The sequence below is a fragment of the Cebidichthys violaceus genome, unplaced genomic scaffold (assembly GCF_023349555.1).
Source record: "Cebidichthys violaceus isolate CVI_PGR_0920_01 unplaced genomic scaffold, fCebVio1.0.p SCAF_87, whole genome shotgun sequence".
Taxonomy (NCBI): domain Eukaryota; kingdom Metazoa; phylum Chordata; class Actinopteri; order Perciformes; family Stichaeidae; genus Cebidichthys; species Cebidichthys violaceus.
In genome coordinates, this window is record NW_027176972.1 from 630,673 (window position 1) to 647,263 (window position 16,591).

The window sequence follows — 16,591 nt, forward strand, 5'->3', positions numbered from 1 at the left end:
AGTTTTGGGGGGTTTTCTACAATTTTAATGACCAGTTCAAAAATCCTCCCTCTGGCTTCTTTCACTGCCGCCGTTTGAAGTCACTTCTATTCCTGGATATCCGGGGTTACACACACACACACACACACACACACACACACACACACACACACACACACACACACACACACACACCTGTTGAGTCTTCCACCACCAAGCAGTGAGACTAAATAGATGAACAATTCTACTCTACAGCAGGTTTACACGCATTTGTATGCGCCACCATGTTTGTCCATGTCTCTGCCAGAAGTTTTCAATCATTTGATCGTATTCATATTTCCATTTCTAACTTCACATGTCATACATACAGTATTTATGTTCTTGCGCACGCAAATATTTCATCTAAGCCAATACAGTGTTCATAGATTTATCTGTCTAAAATGTATAATTTAGTGTGAGACTTTAATTCAAGTGTAATTAAACCTTTTTTATGGCTTATAAAACACATTCGTAACTTAAAGTTTCTATTGTGTTTAATTGTTTTAAACCTTGTGAAGATGTTCCGAAATCCCATCAGTTGACCTGTCTGTCGTATTTTGAATTAATCCTTAGTTTTGCATCAAATTGTCAGACTTGTTTTATAGTGAAGACTACAGGATGGGTCACGCTTTGGCATTTTTTGGGCTGGTCCAAAACACGAATCGCTCAGCTCATTGATTCAGTTAACATTCAAACCATTTAAGTTAACCTTTAATGTCCCCCCCCCCCCCCCCCCGTGTCTAAAGTTAGGCCAGCCCCTCTCCCTGAGGCATCCACAGCAACCACTGTAATTCAATCTCAGGGTGTTAGTGTGTGTGTGTGTGTGTGTGTGTGTGTGTGTGTGTGTGCGCTCTCAACCGCATCAGCATATGGAGAGTAGGGTCTTTACTGAAAGTAATCATGAGACCGGCCTCCTCCCCTGGGGACCACGCTCTGATGGCTGTCAAATGTTTAGAGTTACAGTGACAGCTTCACCCTGAGACCACAGTGACCTGTGACCTTTTGAGGAATGGACAAGCCTGGAAACAAAAACAGAGGCCTTTTGTGCGGGTCAAAGAGAAAACATCTGCTTGGGCCGAGGACACGGAGAGAAGGGGGGGGGGGGGGGGGGGGGGGGGGGGATTGATTCTCGGGGAATTCATCATTAGGTCATTTTAGCGGTGTCTGATGGGAGCATGCAGAAAAAGCCACCGTACGTCTCATTAACTACGACCCAAATCGCCCGTATTGTACCCATTAATGCCCCCAGCTGCCTGTTGGCTCAGCAGGAAAAATTGATTTAAAAAAAGAAAGAAAAAAAAAAGCAGATAAGTACAATATGAAGGAGAATTTCCTTGATATGAATGCTGCAGTCTCTCTTATCACATCACCACAGGAGCCACTGGTCACAGCGAGTCTTTCATTTTCAGATTGAATTGGAGCCTGAATAAATGATCTGAGAGGATTGCGCATCACGGTGCCCGTTGAGAAAATCCATTTGAACAATTCCGGCTTTGATATCATCATGCATCGTCATGATAAATGAACGTCTGAATTTTCAAAACCCCGCTGAAGCAGCAGCGCACATAACAAAAGAAAGCATTTACTCGCTCTCTCTCAAATTGGGCACATGCAGCTTTTTAGCACCGTATTGTTTGTTTGTGTCTGTCTGGTGGTCGACTCGGGTATTTACCACTTCCCATCTGTGTCTCTGAAGTAACAGAGTCCTCTCTCTTCACGCTAGCACACGGCTGTGATGTGGGTAACCGGATCCTTCGGAGCAAGTTACCAATTAGCCACACATCTCTGGAGGGAAACCCCGCGGTGCACTTCATGATAGTCGGGCATTATCATCAGGAACCTGGTTGTTCTGTGAGGGCGGCTAAAACAATAGGGCAGGTAGGTGCAGTGAGAACATACTGGGGTTCAAAGAAAATTGGATTATTTGCCATTAAAATGGATAGTTGACATTTATGAAAGGCACTTATTGAGCAGTTGCCAGGCAACCAGCAGAGACTCCCAGCTCCCAGCCGACAAAAAAAAGTTGTTGGTAATACAACCAAGTGTTTTTTACAGATTGATAAATAAGAGAGAGAGAGCCAAGATAGACACGAAAACAACGGTCAAATCTGTTATATAACAACTCATATAAAGCTATAGCTAGGAGACCCCTCCTCTTTAATCTAAGCATGCAAACTGAAAACAGGAGGAGACAGCTAGCTAAAAAAGATAACAGGAAGTTGCTTCTCATCAAGAGAGTGTTTGGCACATAACCCATCATAAATCTACAGCTTTTTACAGTAAAAAAAAACAGAACAAGACACAACATGTTGATGAGTGAGCGTTAGAGGTGCTGGTAGGCAGATTTTGTTACCTGTGCAAAAAGGCCAGGCTAGCTGTTTACCACCCCCCCCCCCGTTTGTAGCCTTTGTGCTAAGCTAAGCTAAGCTAACCAGCTTCTGGCTCCAGCGGTGTTTATCTTGTCATCTTATCTCTTAGCAAGATTGAAAAATACCGCACAATATACAGTTAACAGTAAAAGCCATGAATCGGTGAAATACATGTTTTTGACTTTATGTATACAGGACACAGCTTTTTATAGTGTCCGCCATGTAGCGCTATATCTTCACTGCTTTATTTAAGGATCATTTATTCTTAAAATCTTCATTTATATACATTCATTCACTACATTTATTGATATGTAGAGCATTGAGGCAGTCTTCAGCTGCAGTTATATTGATCTCCCACTAGGTAGCAGTGTTCCATGACAATTAATACCCTGTGTGTGTGTGTGTGTGTGTGTGTGTGTGTGTGTGTGTGTGTGTGTCTTGAACATTACATTGAGACTGTCCTCTCCCTGCGCCATCAGTCCAAACGCCATATCACTACTTATGCTTATTACTTAAAACTGTATTGTCTTGTTTCAATTAGCGAAATGCTGATTTATTGACTAGCTTCATGTAAACAGTACATGTTATACAGTAACCACAACTCATGTATTTCAGACAACCTAAACCTGTGACCGGGTCAAGACCCAGACCAAGGCCGGGTGAGACCGGGTCAAGACCCAGACCAGTGCCTCACCCCACAGTGCATGTCACGCGTAAGATAAAATGTGAAATATACAATACACATAAAAACACCCACGGAATAAGATTCCTCTTCATTTATGCATGACATTATGTTGCATATATATATATATATATATATATACATATATATATATATATATATATATATATATAAGTATTTATACAAATTGTGAGATATGATTGTATATGTATGACTATAGATTTGACTTTGTCAAAAAAGTTGGTTTCATTCTTATCATTTTCGTTTTAAATGAATTTAGAGGAGTTGTTGTTAATAACTGGCTTTTCTTTGTAGCTGCATGGCGGCTCAAGTCTGAAGTGTCATCGTAACGTGAGGGAAACATCTAGTTCATGCTCAAAAACAAACCAGGGAAAGAAGATGTCAACAGACCTCTTCAGCTGACAGGAAACCATCCCTGTAAACACTTCAGTTTGGTAACAGAACATTTACATACTTAAGCACGCCAACACAATAGAGCTCTGTTCCCTCACTACTTGACCCAGTGACGCTTTTTTACTCTGTGACAGAGAGGGCGCTCCGAAAGCTGTCCGTTCTGATAAGCCGAGCTACGGGAGCAGATGCTGCACCTACAGTAGCTGTAGGTGGTTTCGTGGGAGTGGTGCAGCTTCGGTGCTGCCAAATGTGGCTGTTTCACACCCACGGGGGCATTTTTCAGTAAACTTCTGGGCGAAGAAATAAACATGGAAACATTTGGTTCGGATAGTTTTCAGCAGAGCTGGAAAAAAAAAAAAAAACTTTGGTCACAAACAGTTTCAGTATCGCCTCTGAAAATAATATTTATTCCTGTTAAAAATGTAAGTCGATAAAAGCTTCCTTTGCCATGGGTAAATGAATAAGTGTTGCCAAATGGTTGGGGATAAAATGCTAAACTATTCTGAATTAATACATTATCTTAAATAGACTCCATTAAAACAGCAGCGGCCACTAATATCTAATAAAATCCCTTTCATTTGTTCAGTAAGATGACAGAGGATTTAATAAAGATCTCTTCAAGATGTTTCTTGTTGTGGCGCTTACCCTGTAGCGTCTTTTTTTTTCTTCAAATCCATTAAACAAAGGATGTAAAGGGCCCCGAACTATCAATGTAGCTTTCCTCCTGGTTTGCGTCTCTGGGGGATTTCGGAGGAGAGTACAGTTGGTGTGAATGATTACAGCGCTGCCACTCTTTCCACAGAATACCCTTGTATCCTTTCTTTACTGGATATATCCGTTCTAGAGGCACACCTATTTCTTGGAAGTATAGCTCAAAGTGTAACACAATGACGTTTCCATGTTGTGCTCGGTTTTTGATAATAAAGCAGCGCCTCTGACCTGAATTTGTTATATTATTTTATTTTTAAGTGTAGTTCGACATTTTGGGAAATTGACACCGCCACACGATAAGCATACAGATTGTACACAGGAAGCAGTTATGGCCGGAGTCTCGTCGTAAAGAGACGAGATGTAACTTGTTGATCAGTGAGCTTTAGATGTGCTGGTAATTGTATTTTTGTTGTATTCTATAGACAGAGCCAGGCCAGTTGTTTCCCCCTGTTTACAGTCTTTATGCTAAGTTAAGCTAACTGGCTGTAGCTTCATATTTAGCATACGGACAATGCCTCACTCTCAGCAAATACGCGTATTACTCATCATGTCAAACTATTCCTTTAACTTTCTTTCTTATGATGTTAACATCATAAAAAGCAACAACTCACAATCCCTGGTTCAATATCTGACAGTGAGCTATAGTCAAATTTTGAAAAATTGACTTTTTATTTCATGTGATAAGTCTGCTGGACATAAATTAGGAACGCCGAATGGACTGCACTCTCTCATTATAATATAAAAAATAGTTATTTTACTGCATGAGAACTCTCTAACTGATTCGAGGCATTAGCGAGGCGTATGAATTATGCAACAAGCCTCTCTTACTGATTTGAGAGAGCTGTGTCAGCCAGGTTGGCAACATCCTGGAAAAAACAAAAATCTGGGGGGAAAACTGTTTATTTCCAAGAAGTTGCTTCAGGTTTGGCCATTAACACTTCCTCTATGAATTACTGCTTCCTATGAAGATGAGGCATGGCATGTCAACAATGCCTGGCAGGAAAAAGTTGTGTCTGTTACTGTCAGGCTCTTCTTTTTCATTTTAAATTGCTTCGTCTCTCTTTGTGTGTGTGTGTGTGTGTGTGTGCGTGTGTGTGTGTGTGTGTGTGTCTCCGGTGAGACAGAGGGCAGCTTACCCACGTCATCGTGTTGGACTGAGACTTGCGGCATCAAAGAGCCACTGGACGAGAACGTCAGAGAACAACATGAGCCATTGTCCTGCTGGCCTGCTGTGCACCGGAAAACACTGTTTATGATCCCATAAAAAAAAGAAAAAAAGTTTGGCACAGTAAATCCAGTGAGCTCTTTATGGCCTGCCATTTCTTCTTTTTTTTTCGCAATAAAAAAACTGAAGGTTTTAGTGTAAATGTCACCTTATCAATAACATCAATTTGAGAATTTTCTATTCTGCATTCTCCCTTTAAAGATTCATTCTAATTTGCTCAAAACTAAATGCTCATGAAATTAGATGTTATGCTAATTAAAACAATATTGTCTTTTTACAGTGACTGGGAACATTTTCAACGTTGGAATGGCTTAATCTGTTAAACACACACTCTTATTCTTGGCGTTTGATTGAGTGTGTGCACTGTAGATTGCATGCCTAGCTGATAACCGTTGATAACCTCTGCATAGGGAGGGGCAGCCAGCGTTGCGGGGGCAATTGGCCTCTGCAGGGGAGGGGACTGAGTCCGAGACAACTTCCCATCATGGGAAGTGTGCGGCCAGAGGAGTTTATAAAGTCCGACGCATGTTTACACCTCGCTCACAATCTGATCAATTCTCATGTTATCAACGCTCCTGAGAGGAAACGTCTGGTCCGCGACGGTAGAGCGTTTGGCTTCGTTAGAGGAAGGAGCGCCAGCTTTACACAAAGGGTCTGTGAGATCCACCAGATCTGAAATAATTCAGCATCGAGTTATTTAATCATTTTGATTGCAGAGTGCTGAGAGGGAACTAGTCCGTCCTTTGATTTAGAGATGGATCTTGTTTGAACTTATCTAGCCGCTCATCGTAATCCTGGAGCTTTAACACTTTTTTTTCTGACCTTTCCCTTTCTGCCATCAGCAACCATGCATAGCAGTGGCTACTCCCAGGTCTCCAAGTCCAGCCCGCAGGCTCAAAAGAGGACGCAGTACCGCTCGAAGGGCAAGAGCTGCGGCTACTACATGCGCATTGTCTTCTTCTTCTCTTCGCTCATCCAGTCTCTGATCATCGTTAGCCTTGTGCTCTTTCTGGTCTACGGTAAGACGCAGGACTCGGCGTCCACGTCACGCGTCCAGGACCTGGAGGAGAGCTTCAGCCGACTGTCCATTGAAAATGTGGCCCTGAGGCACCAGAGGAAGAACCTGACCAACTTACTCAACACCACCCTGACCGAGAAAGCCCGCAACGACTGGGACCTGAGCAGACTCCGCTTCATGTCCAACTTATCAATGCACTTTATCCAAGAGCTAGACAGAAAGATGGTGAGAAAGCTCATTTCATTATGTCTAAGGTGCACGTTCCTGTGTGTAGTACTGCTATTCTATGTGTAGTTTATCTTCTTCCAGAGACAGTAAAGTGTGTGTATGTGTTTGTGTCAGCGTAGTTCACTAACTGTTGTGAATGTAAGTTAAGTTAGAGATGAAAGGGAAGCGGCTATCGATGATCCTGCAATGCAAGTTTTTTTTAGTCGAGTTGAGCGTCAGCAGATAAAAAGTTAATAAAAAAAGATCTAAAGAGCTTCAACAGTGTCATACTGGTTTCAACAGTATATGTCACCACTGATTAGTGTTTTACAAGATTTTGAGATATTGAGGCAACAAAACAGATTGTTTTTTATTAGTTATTACAAGTCAAAGTAGCACTTTAGTGTTGAACCCATGTCAGAGTATTTGTAAGACGGTGTAAACATAATCATCTTGGTTAATGACCACGGTAAACAGTTTCCTGTTTATCTACATTTCACAACTGGTCAGGAACAAATCACTAAAACGCCTTCTTCTTTGTCTGATATGAACAGCAACAGTGCATCAATAAGTTGTCCTTTTGCGAGAGTTCAACTTCAACTGCCCGATGCCCGTCCATGTGTGAGTCTATCGAATCAAATCAAATAAATAAATGTGACATATAACCCTCACCTACAGTCAAAACAGCTTCCATTTGGAGAAAAGATCTATTTGATTTCTTGTTTTTACATAATTGTTTTTCTGAGCAGTTCAACTTCCAAATAGCTGTAACTCTGGGCCGATGACCGAACAGCTGAGAGCGAGACTTATGCTTGTGGAGTCCAACTTCACACAAACAGTCCATAGGATGAGGATGGAATTGGACCAGACTGCCAAAGAGAGGGACAGCATTAACTTGGAGGCCATCCGTCTGCGGAGGGACAAATCCACACATGAGAAGGAGGTGGAGTTCTTCAGACAAAAATGCAAAGATGACTTCTCCGAGTCCTTGAGCGGCATCTCCAATGTCTCCAAGGCATTCCTAGAGAAGATCAACTCCCTCTTCCCATCACACATCCCCTTCCAGCTCACCTGTCCGAAACAGAGGGAACACCTGGAGCAGATCCGCACCAATTGCTCCAGCCTGTCCATGGAGGTGGAGGACAAGCTTCAGAGGTACCTGAATGTCGTGGGAGGACAGGTGTCAAGCATCCAGGCCGAGAACAGCCGCATGAAGGCAGAGAACTGGCGACTGTCTGACGACTACCGCTGGTGCAGCATGAACCGCACGGGCCTGATCCTGCAGCACAGGCTGAACTTGGACAAGCTTCAGCGGAAACACGATGAGGACAAGGAGAAACTCCTGATGGACAAGATTAGGCTAAATGGAGAGATAGAAGTCCTCAACAACGACGTCAAGTATAAAAGTAAATCAATTGATCACCTTTCAGAGCAAATGAAGCAGCTCAACATGTCCTGCATTTCTAAGGTAAGAACAAATTCTTATTTTTTTTATTGTCTTATTGCATAGTTGTTGACTTTAAATATAAAACAGCTGTTATATGGAGTGATCTGGATAGATTTGTGCAATAATTAGGTAATTTTACGCACGTCTAATCTTTGTTGGCAATAACAGTTCATCTCTGCAGTGTCAGAAGACATATTTGCTTATATAACGCCTGTAGAAATACTACAACACTAACAAAGCCCTTAGATCTTAACATCTTGGACAATATACAGGAAATCAAAGCAGCCTGACAGGTTGTTGGAAATGATCCAGCTTTTAGGAGTAGAGGAGGAGGAGGAGGAGGTGAGGGAGGGAAATTGTCTGCCAGTAAAGTACAAGAGGGCAAAGAACTGGACAAATATTGATGCCTGCTTTTGTTTAAGGACAAATGTACAACCTAGACATGAAGCTCTATGGTGTTTGTGTCGTAAAACAGAAAATGTTCAATTCAATATAATCATGTTTTGTGGAAATTCAAAATGCTTCAGTTGCTGCATGTAATGTAAAAACATGGTGGTTTAGAGTGAGTTCCCCCCCCCCCCCCCCCCCCCCCCATATTAACATTGCTCTCATTTTATTTCAGACAGGGTTTAGTGCATTTTCGGGAGGCGCAACAGGTTCACAGGACTTGAGGACCTCTTCTGGTAGGGCAGCGTCAGGTGGGTCGAGTAGCTCTTTTGGGTCACCGTTCAATAAGCCAGTAGCAAGTGGGACAGGTAGCTCTTTTGGGTCACCGTTCAATAAGCCAGTAGCAAGTGGGACAGGTAGCTCTTTTGGATCAGCATTCAATAAGCCAGGATCAACTGGGACGGGCTCTTCAAGCTCGTCAGTCTTGTCAACTGGGTCAGGTAGCTCTTTTGGATCAGCATTCAATAAGCCAGGATCAACTGGGACGGGCTCTTCAAGCTCGTCAGTCTTGTCAACTGGGTCAGGTAGCTCTTTTGGGTCAGCATTCAATAAGCCAGGATCAACTGGGACAGGTAGCTCTTTTGGGTCAGCATTCAACAAGCCAGGATCAACTGGGACGGGCTCTTCAAGCTCGTCAGTCTCGTCAACTGGGTCAGGTAGCTCTTTTGGGTCAGCATTCAATAAGCCGGGATCAACTGGGACAGGTAGCTCTTTTGGGTCAGCATTCAATAAGCCGGGATCAACTGGGACGGGCTCTTCAAGCTCGTCAGTCTCGTCAACTGGGTCAGGTAGCTCTTTTGGGTCAGCATTCAATAAGCCGGGATCAACTGGGACGGGCTCTTCAAGCTCGTCAGTCTTGTCAACTGGGTCAGGTAGCTCTTTTGGATCAGCATTCAATAAGCCAGGATCAACTGGGACAGGTAGCTCCACTGGGTCAGGATTGAATAAGCCAGGATCAACTGGGGGATTTTTCTCAAACTTTGGATCAACAGGGTCAGATCCAAAACTTAGCTCAAGTGGGACAGGTTCAAATAAGCCAGCATTGAGTGGGAAAACATCAACCTTTGGGACATCTTCTGCGTCAAGCGGGATAGGCTTGAATAAGCCAGCATCAAGTGTGAGGAGCTCTTCAGGCCTTGGGTCATCCTCTGGGTCGACTGGGTCGACTGGGTCAACTGGGTCAACTGGGTCGACGAATAAAAGTGGGTCAACCAACTCCGGATTTTCTTGGCTTGGGTTTGGGAGCAGTAACTCAGGGCAAAGTAAGACAGGAAGTGGAACAGGGAGAGGGCTGTCTACTGGGAATAGTGGTGGAATTGGATCGCCGTTCGATGCGGGAAGAATGAGTGGACTGGGAGGCGGCGGCTCAAGTAAGTATATACGTCTGCAATTTATCATTCCCATTCAGGGACACATTTTAAGTAAAGGTATCCATCACATACTCCACACATATTCAAACTCCATAATAATAGTTTCTTATCAGACTTTGATTGAATGATGTTTGTATTCTTTGTCTTAGAAGAACTCAAACTGTTAAGATGTTCTGTAGTATTGTAAATAAATGAATTAACGCAGCTTGATTGATTACATCATGGCTTTGTAACGACACATTTCCTCTGTTTAACCAACAGTCAGTGCTGCTGAACACATTAGAGATCTGCAACGAATCATCAACTCCTCTGGCCCAGAGTGAGTATAAAGGATCGTTTAGCTGTAGGTTGAGAGCGAACAGGAACGTTTTTGCCGGTGATTTAGTTGCCGACTGAACAGTGAATATATTTTTTTATTTGTGTTACTGTCAACAAATCCCATCAAATAATTCTCAATCAATAGTTGCTTTTCCTACTCTGTCTGTGGCAAATATTTAAAAACAGATGTGTATATATCCGTTAAATGATGTTCTAAAACAGCGGGGCACTGTAGTGTTTAGCAAACATTACATAACCAGTAAATAGTGCCTTTGTTAGGGACTTTGATTGCGCCACAATTGTTTGTTGACAATAAGAAAAAAAGAAATTCATTGACAAAAGGCTGTGATTATTTGAGTTTGATAAACCCACTTGGCATCCTTTATCTCTTAATCTCTTTGTCTCTTTCTTCAGGGACAAACAAGATCTCTCCAGGATGTTGGGTTAGTCCATCATGAAGACAACAAACACAACATAAAAGAGATTTTTCTTCCACTGCATTATTAAGCACAGCTAAAAGCTTCTGATATTGAGTTCACATTTTTTTTTTATAGAAATAAATGTAACGTATATTTTACATTATTTGTGACATTTTATACGTCAATATGCATTTCGTACAGTACTTTGAATCATTTTTGCACTTTTGAATGTAAAATGTGAAGTTTTGTGTGTTAATGATTTATGAATAACCACCATATTGTATTTTTGGGCTGTAAATACAGAAATATAAAAAAAAAAAAAGCTTTACTTTGAACGCGCATTAATTGAGCCTGCGTCGTCTTTATAAACAAAACTATTTAAGATATCATCCAATGCAGAGACGGAAGCAACTGTTTGTCCCCATGTGCGTCACCTATTGTGTTGCTAATTATCTACAAAAGACTCCTGATCCCCTCCTGTAAAGATTTACTGGCTGCGGGTCCTAATCCCTCCAACATGTTTATGTTTACCTGCCAACCTGTCAGCAGTCTAGCTGAGGCAGGCGGGGGGGGGACTTTTTGAAACGCTCTTGTATACATGCTGTTGTTAAAAACAATGTGCCATCACTTAACTGTAGAGAACACGGATATCCATTTTCTAAATAAACTCCTGATCTATCTCTTATAAAGAACACACACACGGGGGACAAGATGGAGCTTTTCTCGGTATCGGATGAGAGCTCTGACCTTTCCCAAAAACAAGCCTTGAAACGGCAAAATTATTAAACAAAGAGACGGAAGTGAATATAAAAAAATTATAGACGGGGTTGTTTGCGTGTAGAATAAAATACCCCATGTTTGAGCATTTGGGACATATGGATGGCAGTTTATTTTGTGCCAGTTCAACCCTACCATTGAGAAGGGAAACGAAGCATCACGAGAAGAGACAAACATCCTGTTGGTGGCACCGTGGAAGGATGGGAACCTACCTTTTTAATTCAAGAACCGAGAGTGTGTTGTGTTTGGCGCCAATTAATAGAAACAGCACTTAGACTTGAGCGAAGGGAGAGCTCTTTCCTGTCTAAAGGATATCCTTTGTTTAACATCAAGTGTTTTTCCACGTTTTGGGATGTGCAGCTCACTGCAGAGGAGCAGCTGTGAGGATATTAAAGGTTATCTGCTTAGATATACTGCTGGGAGTCGCTTTATTAGACTGACTGAGACACAGGACGTGTTCAAACTACTTCACTGGAAAATCATCGCAATGATGCTGCTGGTCAACGTGTTTCCTGACATTTCGACGCTTTTTCCTGACTCTTGTCATTTCTTTATTCCCTGTACACAAATGACGGAATCGGCCATTGTGTTTTTTTTTACCAAACTACTAAATTATAGACAGAACACACTGTTAGTTCACATGCCTAACTTTAACAGGGTTTGAACAGCAACAATTAATGCAAGAAGGGGGAGATTTATTGAGATTTATTCAACAACCCCCTGGTGTTTATTTTATTATTATCTTTAATATTATAATAACGTCACTATTACAACGTCACGGTGACTCAGCCACAAGCTAATTTACTGCAGGCCTCTGTCCCAAATCACAGAATAAGTTCATTAAAAGACAACATAATATCTACATAAAATAAAGCATAAATAAGCATAAAGAAGTGCTTGTGGTTTAACTGTATCCAAACTTAAAATGTGAAGGTTATGACCCTAATACAAAGTGTGATTCAACTCCAAAGTGTAATGTAACTCTAGAAAACTCTCATCGATCACTTGTCGGTCTGTTTGTGCTTGTCCGTATTTATCAAGTAGGTAATTATTTAGGCCACATGTACCACTGGGACCAGGACTGTCCAGTGCATGGTCAGTTTTGAGGCTCAATGACAGATCTTTGAACTCATTGCTGGCTGGTTCTTTAGGGATCTTGACACTGAGATCGAAGACTCGGGGGCCATTGTGTCGCAGCCTGCCCAGCCACCTCCCTCCATCTGCCCATGCAGGAAAGGGAACGGGCGCTTATGATAACGTCCGTCTTCCTCACCTGGGGTTTACAGAACTGCAAACTCTTTTGTCTGTCGCTGCTAATGTTCCCTCTTTACTGTGACTTCTAATTGCATTTCCTATCTGCCCGGCTTCCCTCAAGTCCCATGGCTGCCCGGGCTGGAAAACACATCAGGGGTGCAAAAACTGATGTCCTTTTGTGTGGAAGTCCTTCAGCGCAACCCTGACTTTCACCGTGACCTCTTTCTACAGAGCAAGCTATGGAAAGGAAAACACACGGGTCTGTTTAATTGCTTAAAGAGAATGCGTGTTGACTTCAAGTAACCTGTGATTACTGTAGCCTCAGCTTTAAAGGGGAAACCATGCTAAAGTCCTAAAGTTGCACACGCGAAGTCAACACGCCGGAGACAATATTACGTGACTCGCAGTTAGAGCTCTTCTACAGCGGGGATCGAGGTGAGACTCTCTCGGTTTAATTCAAAAGTCCAAAAATATTAAAAGCTGTGTTACAAAGTACCTGGTTCAGTGGTAAAAGTAGAAGGTACAAGTAATGCTAACGTTGGGTGAAAGCTAAATTACACTGTTGAGAAAACAGATTTTTTAAAATCTGTTCACCTTTCATTTTGGATTCTTCTCCGCGGCATAGGCAGCTTCGGCTCATGGTTACTGTAGTATTTAGAGCCATCAGCCCATGAGAGATAAAACATGATTTCACAGAGATAACGTTAAATAAATTAAACTAGAGGTCCTAATTTAAACCTATGTGATCATTGCATTACCCAGAGTTTTCTACGTTAAGCAACAGTGAGGACATTGTTGAAAAAAGGGAACACAGAATAGAGAAAACTCCTTCAGTAGCTCCTCACACTTTCTCTTTTCTGTTTCTCAGCCGGAGGGGATTACAAGCAAGTGTAGAATCACTTCGAACAAAGTGAACAATTAGGCCTGCATTTAATTTAATACATGTAATCGCTTTGCTGACATGCAGATGTTTATCGGGTACATTAGCATTAAAGACAGTAGAGCTGGCAGGAATATCACTAGTTTTGTTAAATGAATAATCTGAGAATCAAATTGAAAGTAATACATATATATATACAGTATATATATATATATATATATATATATATATATATATATATATATATATATACTATCACAATACACTGAAACAAAACTATTTTGTGACCAACTTTAATGTGAGACACAAAACAATACACTGAAGAAGAACCCCAGAAGAAACTCCAGTTGACCAACATGTGTTGTGTATTGGGTCTGGATGTTTAACTGTTCGTGTACCAAAGCAAATGAAGTGGAAACAAGAGGCTTTACTGAGGACCAAATGCGTTTTTTCCCCCTAAAGCACCAGTTGTTGTAAACATTGTGGAAGTCATGAGCTGAGCTCCTGTAAGCCAGGACCAGCGGCAACAGTGTCCCATTTGTCTATTTCATTGATTATCCATCACACAGTGAGCCTTACTGGTGCTACGCACTGCAGGCAGAGGATCACAGATCATCTAGTCTGCTAAGAAAGAGCAATGGAGTTATTTGGGTTCAATCCCTCACACCTGCTGAGGGACATCAGTCGAATTAGGGGTCCAACTATAAAAAACAAGGTTGAACAGAGGAAGAGGGCTGCGCAAAGGACGACCGTTGTCTCAGAGGGGTCCAGTGATTTGACAAAATGCAACTAGCGGCATGTTTTTGATTTATCCATTCCTCCATTTTTATCAAAACTCAACACTACCAGACAGTTATAGAGCCTTTTCTGTCTTTTTGGTGTCTGCATTCTGATCATATTTGTCTGTCATTTTATGGACACAATTTGTTTTCTGTTCTCTGCCGTTAAAATTGATGCTGAAATATGTCAAATACCAAATCACTAACTATTTTTTGACTTTTGTTTGTCTCAGAACGTTGACTTTTATGTCCTTTACCATTTACCAATAACTCCCTTTTTTTCCCCCTGGTAAAAGATTGTTTTGGGGATTTTTTGATGATTTGAATCAAGGCTGTCATAAGTTGTAAATATTGTAAAACCATCTGAGACTGAGATTTGTGATCTTGTGGCATCTTGAGCAAGAGAGGAGACATTAGTTTGCACCTCAAGGTCCACTCCTCATGTCAGAACAGACTTGATAGTGTTTATTAAGTCTCAGGGTTTGGGTTGTAATAACGTAGTTTAACATTTGAATAACATGACAGTAGCCTGGCGGATTTAAGCTGTCTGTTACCTCCATCTACTGTCCATAGAAGAGTATTGCCATTCTGGAATATGAGGGAAATGAATGTGTCATGATTGTGTAATTGAATTACACGATCGACTTCTTCTTCTACTTCTTTTTACAGATCTAAAGGGTTGGTAGTTTGCAACTCATGAAGTTAATGTCACCCTCAACATCATATAGGTAAGCTGAATTTATTGGATAACCATAAGCTCTCCTGCTGCACACAATATCTGAACTGATATTGTGTTTTCCACTTTTGATCAAATAGTGTATTTGCTTGCGACATGTCATGTAAAGGAAGTCCATCAGCCGTCATCATTTTGAAGGATGCGACTCATTTATTCTTCTCTAAGACCTCAGCCTGTTTTCACTGGTCACTGTGCTTGAAGCAACGAAACACTTGTCCATGTCCTAAACTGCAACAGACAGACGGACAGACGGACAGACAGAGACAGACGCGCCTCCGGGCGATGTCCCCAGCAGAGGGTGTGAATGCATAATTGATCCCAAGAAATCAAATTAGTGTCTCTCTGATCCTGTTGTTGGGCAAAACATGAGGTTTTTTTTATATACAGTATATAGCGTTGCTGGAAAAATGAGACATGCATATTTAAATATGGCAGAATATCATATCATCAATAGCCCTCGGAATATTCATACATTTGTGTTGAGTTCTGAACAGTTTCTGGAAGCAATGGCTCTACCTCTCAGGAGATACTGAAGTAGTATCGTCACAAAGGCCACACAACTTGGACTATTCCACCCCCTCCCCCCTTAAAGTGGTATGTTCCGTTTCCTCTGTGCAGTTCACCACAAGAGACTTCTTCCTGAGTTCCAACAGTTTAGGCCAATTAAGCCCCAACCGGGTGTCACTGCCTTTGTTTGACTGCGCCCATTGAACTGTAAGAATATTACGTTACATATTGCACTGGTGTATGCACAGTATTCGTCCCTGTTTTTGGTGATGTTTTGTTCAGTTTATTTGTGTTACTGCTGATCATGCTAATTAAGCTCACTTCAGAGCAGTTCAGTGTCTGCTGTGGTAGCTTCCACCTGCTTAGAGCCTGTGTTTGTCACTGCAGTCAGTGCGCCTCTGTTGGGTCTTTACTCGTATGTAAACTCATTATATTGCTGAATTCATATTTAGTCTAAGTTTAGTCAGGTACTATGTCCACCGGAGGGTTGTTGTTGTTGTTGTATCCACAGTCTGCATTCACAGTGCCCTACCAGTGGGTTGTATAACTAAACGTCCTGATGGTTCATTACTGCTAACAGTTCTCTGTTAAGGGGGTGATTTAGTGTAGGTCGATTTCACCATTGTGGCCTCCTGGTTCCACCTTGTGGCCGTGTTAAGCATAGCGGTGCGTGTCATGTCGTTCTTCACAATGATTAGGTTTTAATGGTTTCCTTTTTGTTTATTCTTCCTATTTCAGAAACGACACCTAATTACAAATCACGAAGGTGTTGCTGTGCACCCTGTCAAGCCCAACTAAGCAATATAAGCGTTCTATCTGGACCTGCTGGACGATTTGTGAGCTGAGCAGCCACTTCCAGGTGGTGGGTGGTGATTTTTATTTTGGTGGTGAAGTTTTGAGAGAAGCTGCTTGTCCGCCAACCTCTTTCTGTTAAGCATTCTGTCCGTTTGAGACGCATTCAAGGATGGGTTAAAAACCAGATAAAAGCAGACAACTGACCCCAGGGCCCCCCC

At 41.9% G+C, this 16,591-nt stretch overlaps 1 protein-coding gene and 2 long non-coding RNA genes across 3 annotated transcripts; all 3 read left to right on the plus strand.

The window, feature by feature from the left end:
• The first annotated feature begins 1,683 nt into the window (after nt 1–1,683).
• On the plus strand, nt 1,684–5,525 carry LOC137866630 (uncharacterized). Its single transcript, XR_011102126.1, has 4 exons — nt 1,684–1,896; nt 3,003–3,100; nt 3,385–3,524; nt 5,319–5,525. It is a non-coding gene; the product is annotated as an uncharacterized lncRNA (long non-coding RNA).
• A 423-nt stretch (nt 5,526–5,948) lies between these two features.
• plvapa (plasmalemma vesicle associated protein a) lies at nt 5,949–10,986 on the plus strand. The gene is made up of 7 exons (XM_068702607.1): nt 5,949–6,071; nt 6,262–6,662; nt 7,199–7,265; nt 7,394–8,112; nt 8,714–9,908; nt 10,170–10,227; nt 10,641–10,986. Exons 2-7 carry the CDS (start codon nt 6,267–6,269, stop codon nt 10,672–10,674), a joined length of 2,469 nt encoding a protein of 822 aa, XP_068558708.1. The 5' UTR covers nt 5,949–6,071; nt 6,262–6,266; the 3' UTR covers nt 10,675–10,986.
• Nucleotides 10,987–13,055: 2,069 nt separating this feature from the next.
• Nucleotides 13,056–16,587, plus strand: LOC137866591 (uncharacterized). Its single transcript, XR_011102122.1, has 3 exons — nt 13,056–13,111; nt 15,005–15,063; nt 16,317–16,587. It is a non-coding gene; the product is annotated as an uncharacterized lncRNA (long non-coding RNA).
• The last annotated feature ends 4 nt before the right edge of the window (nt 16,588–16,591 follow it).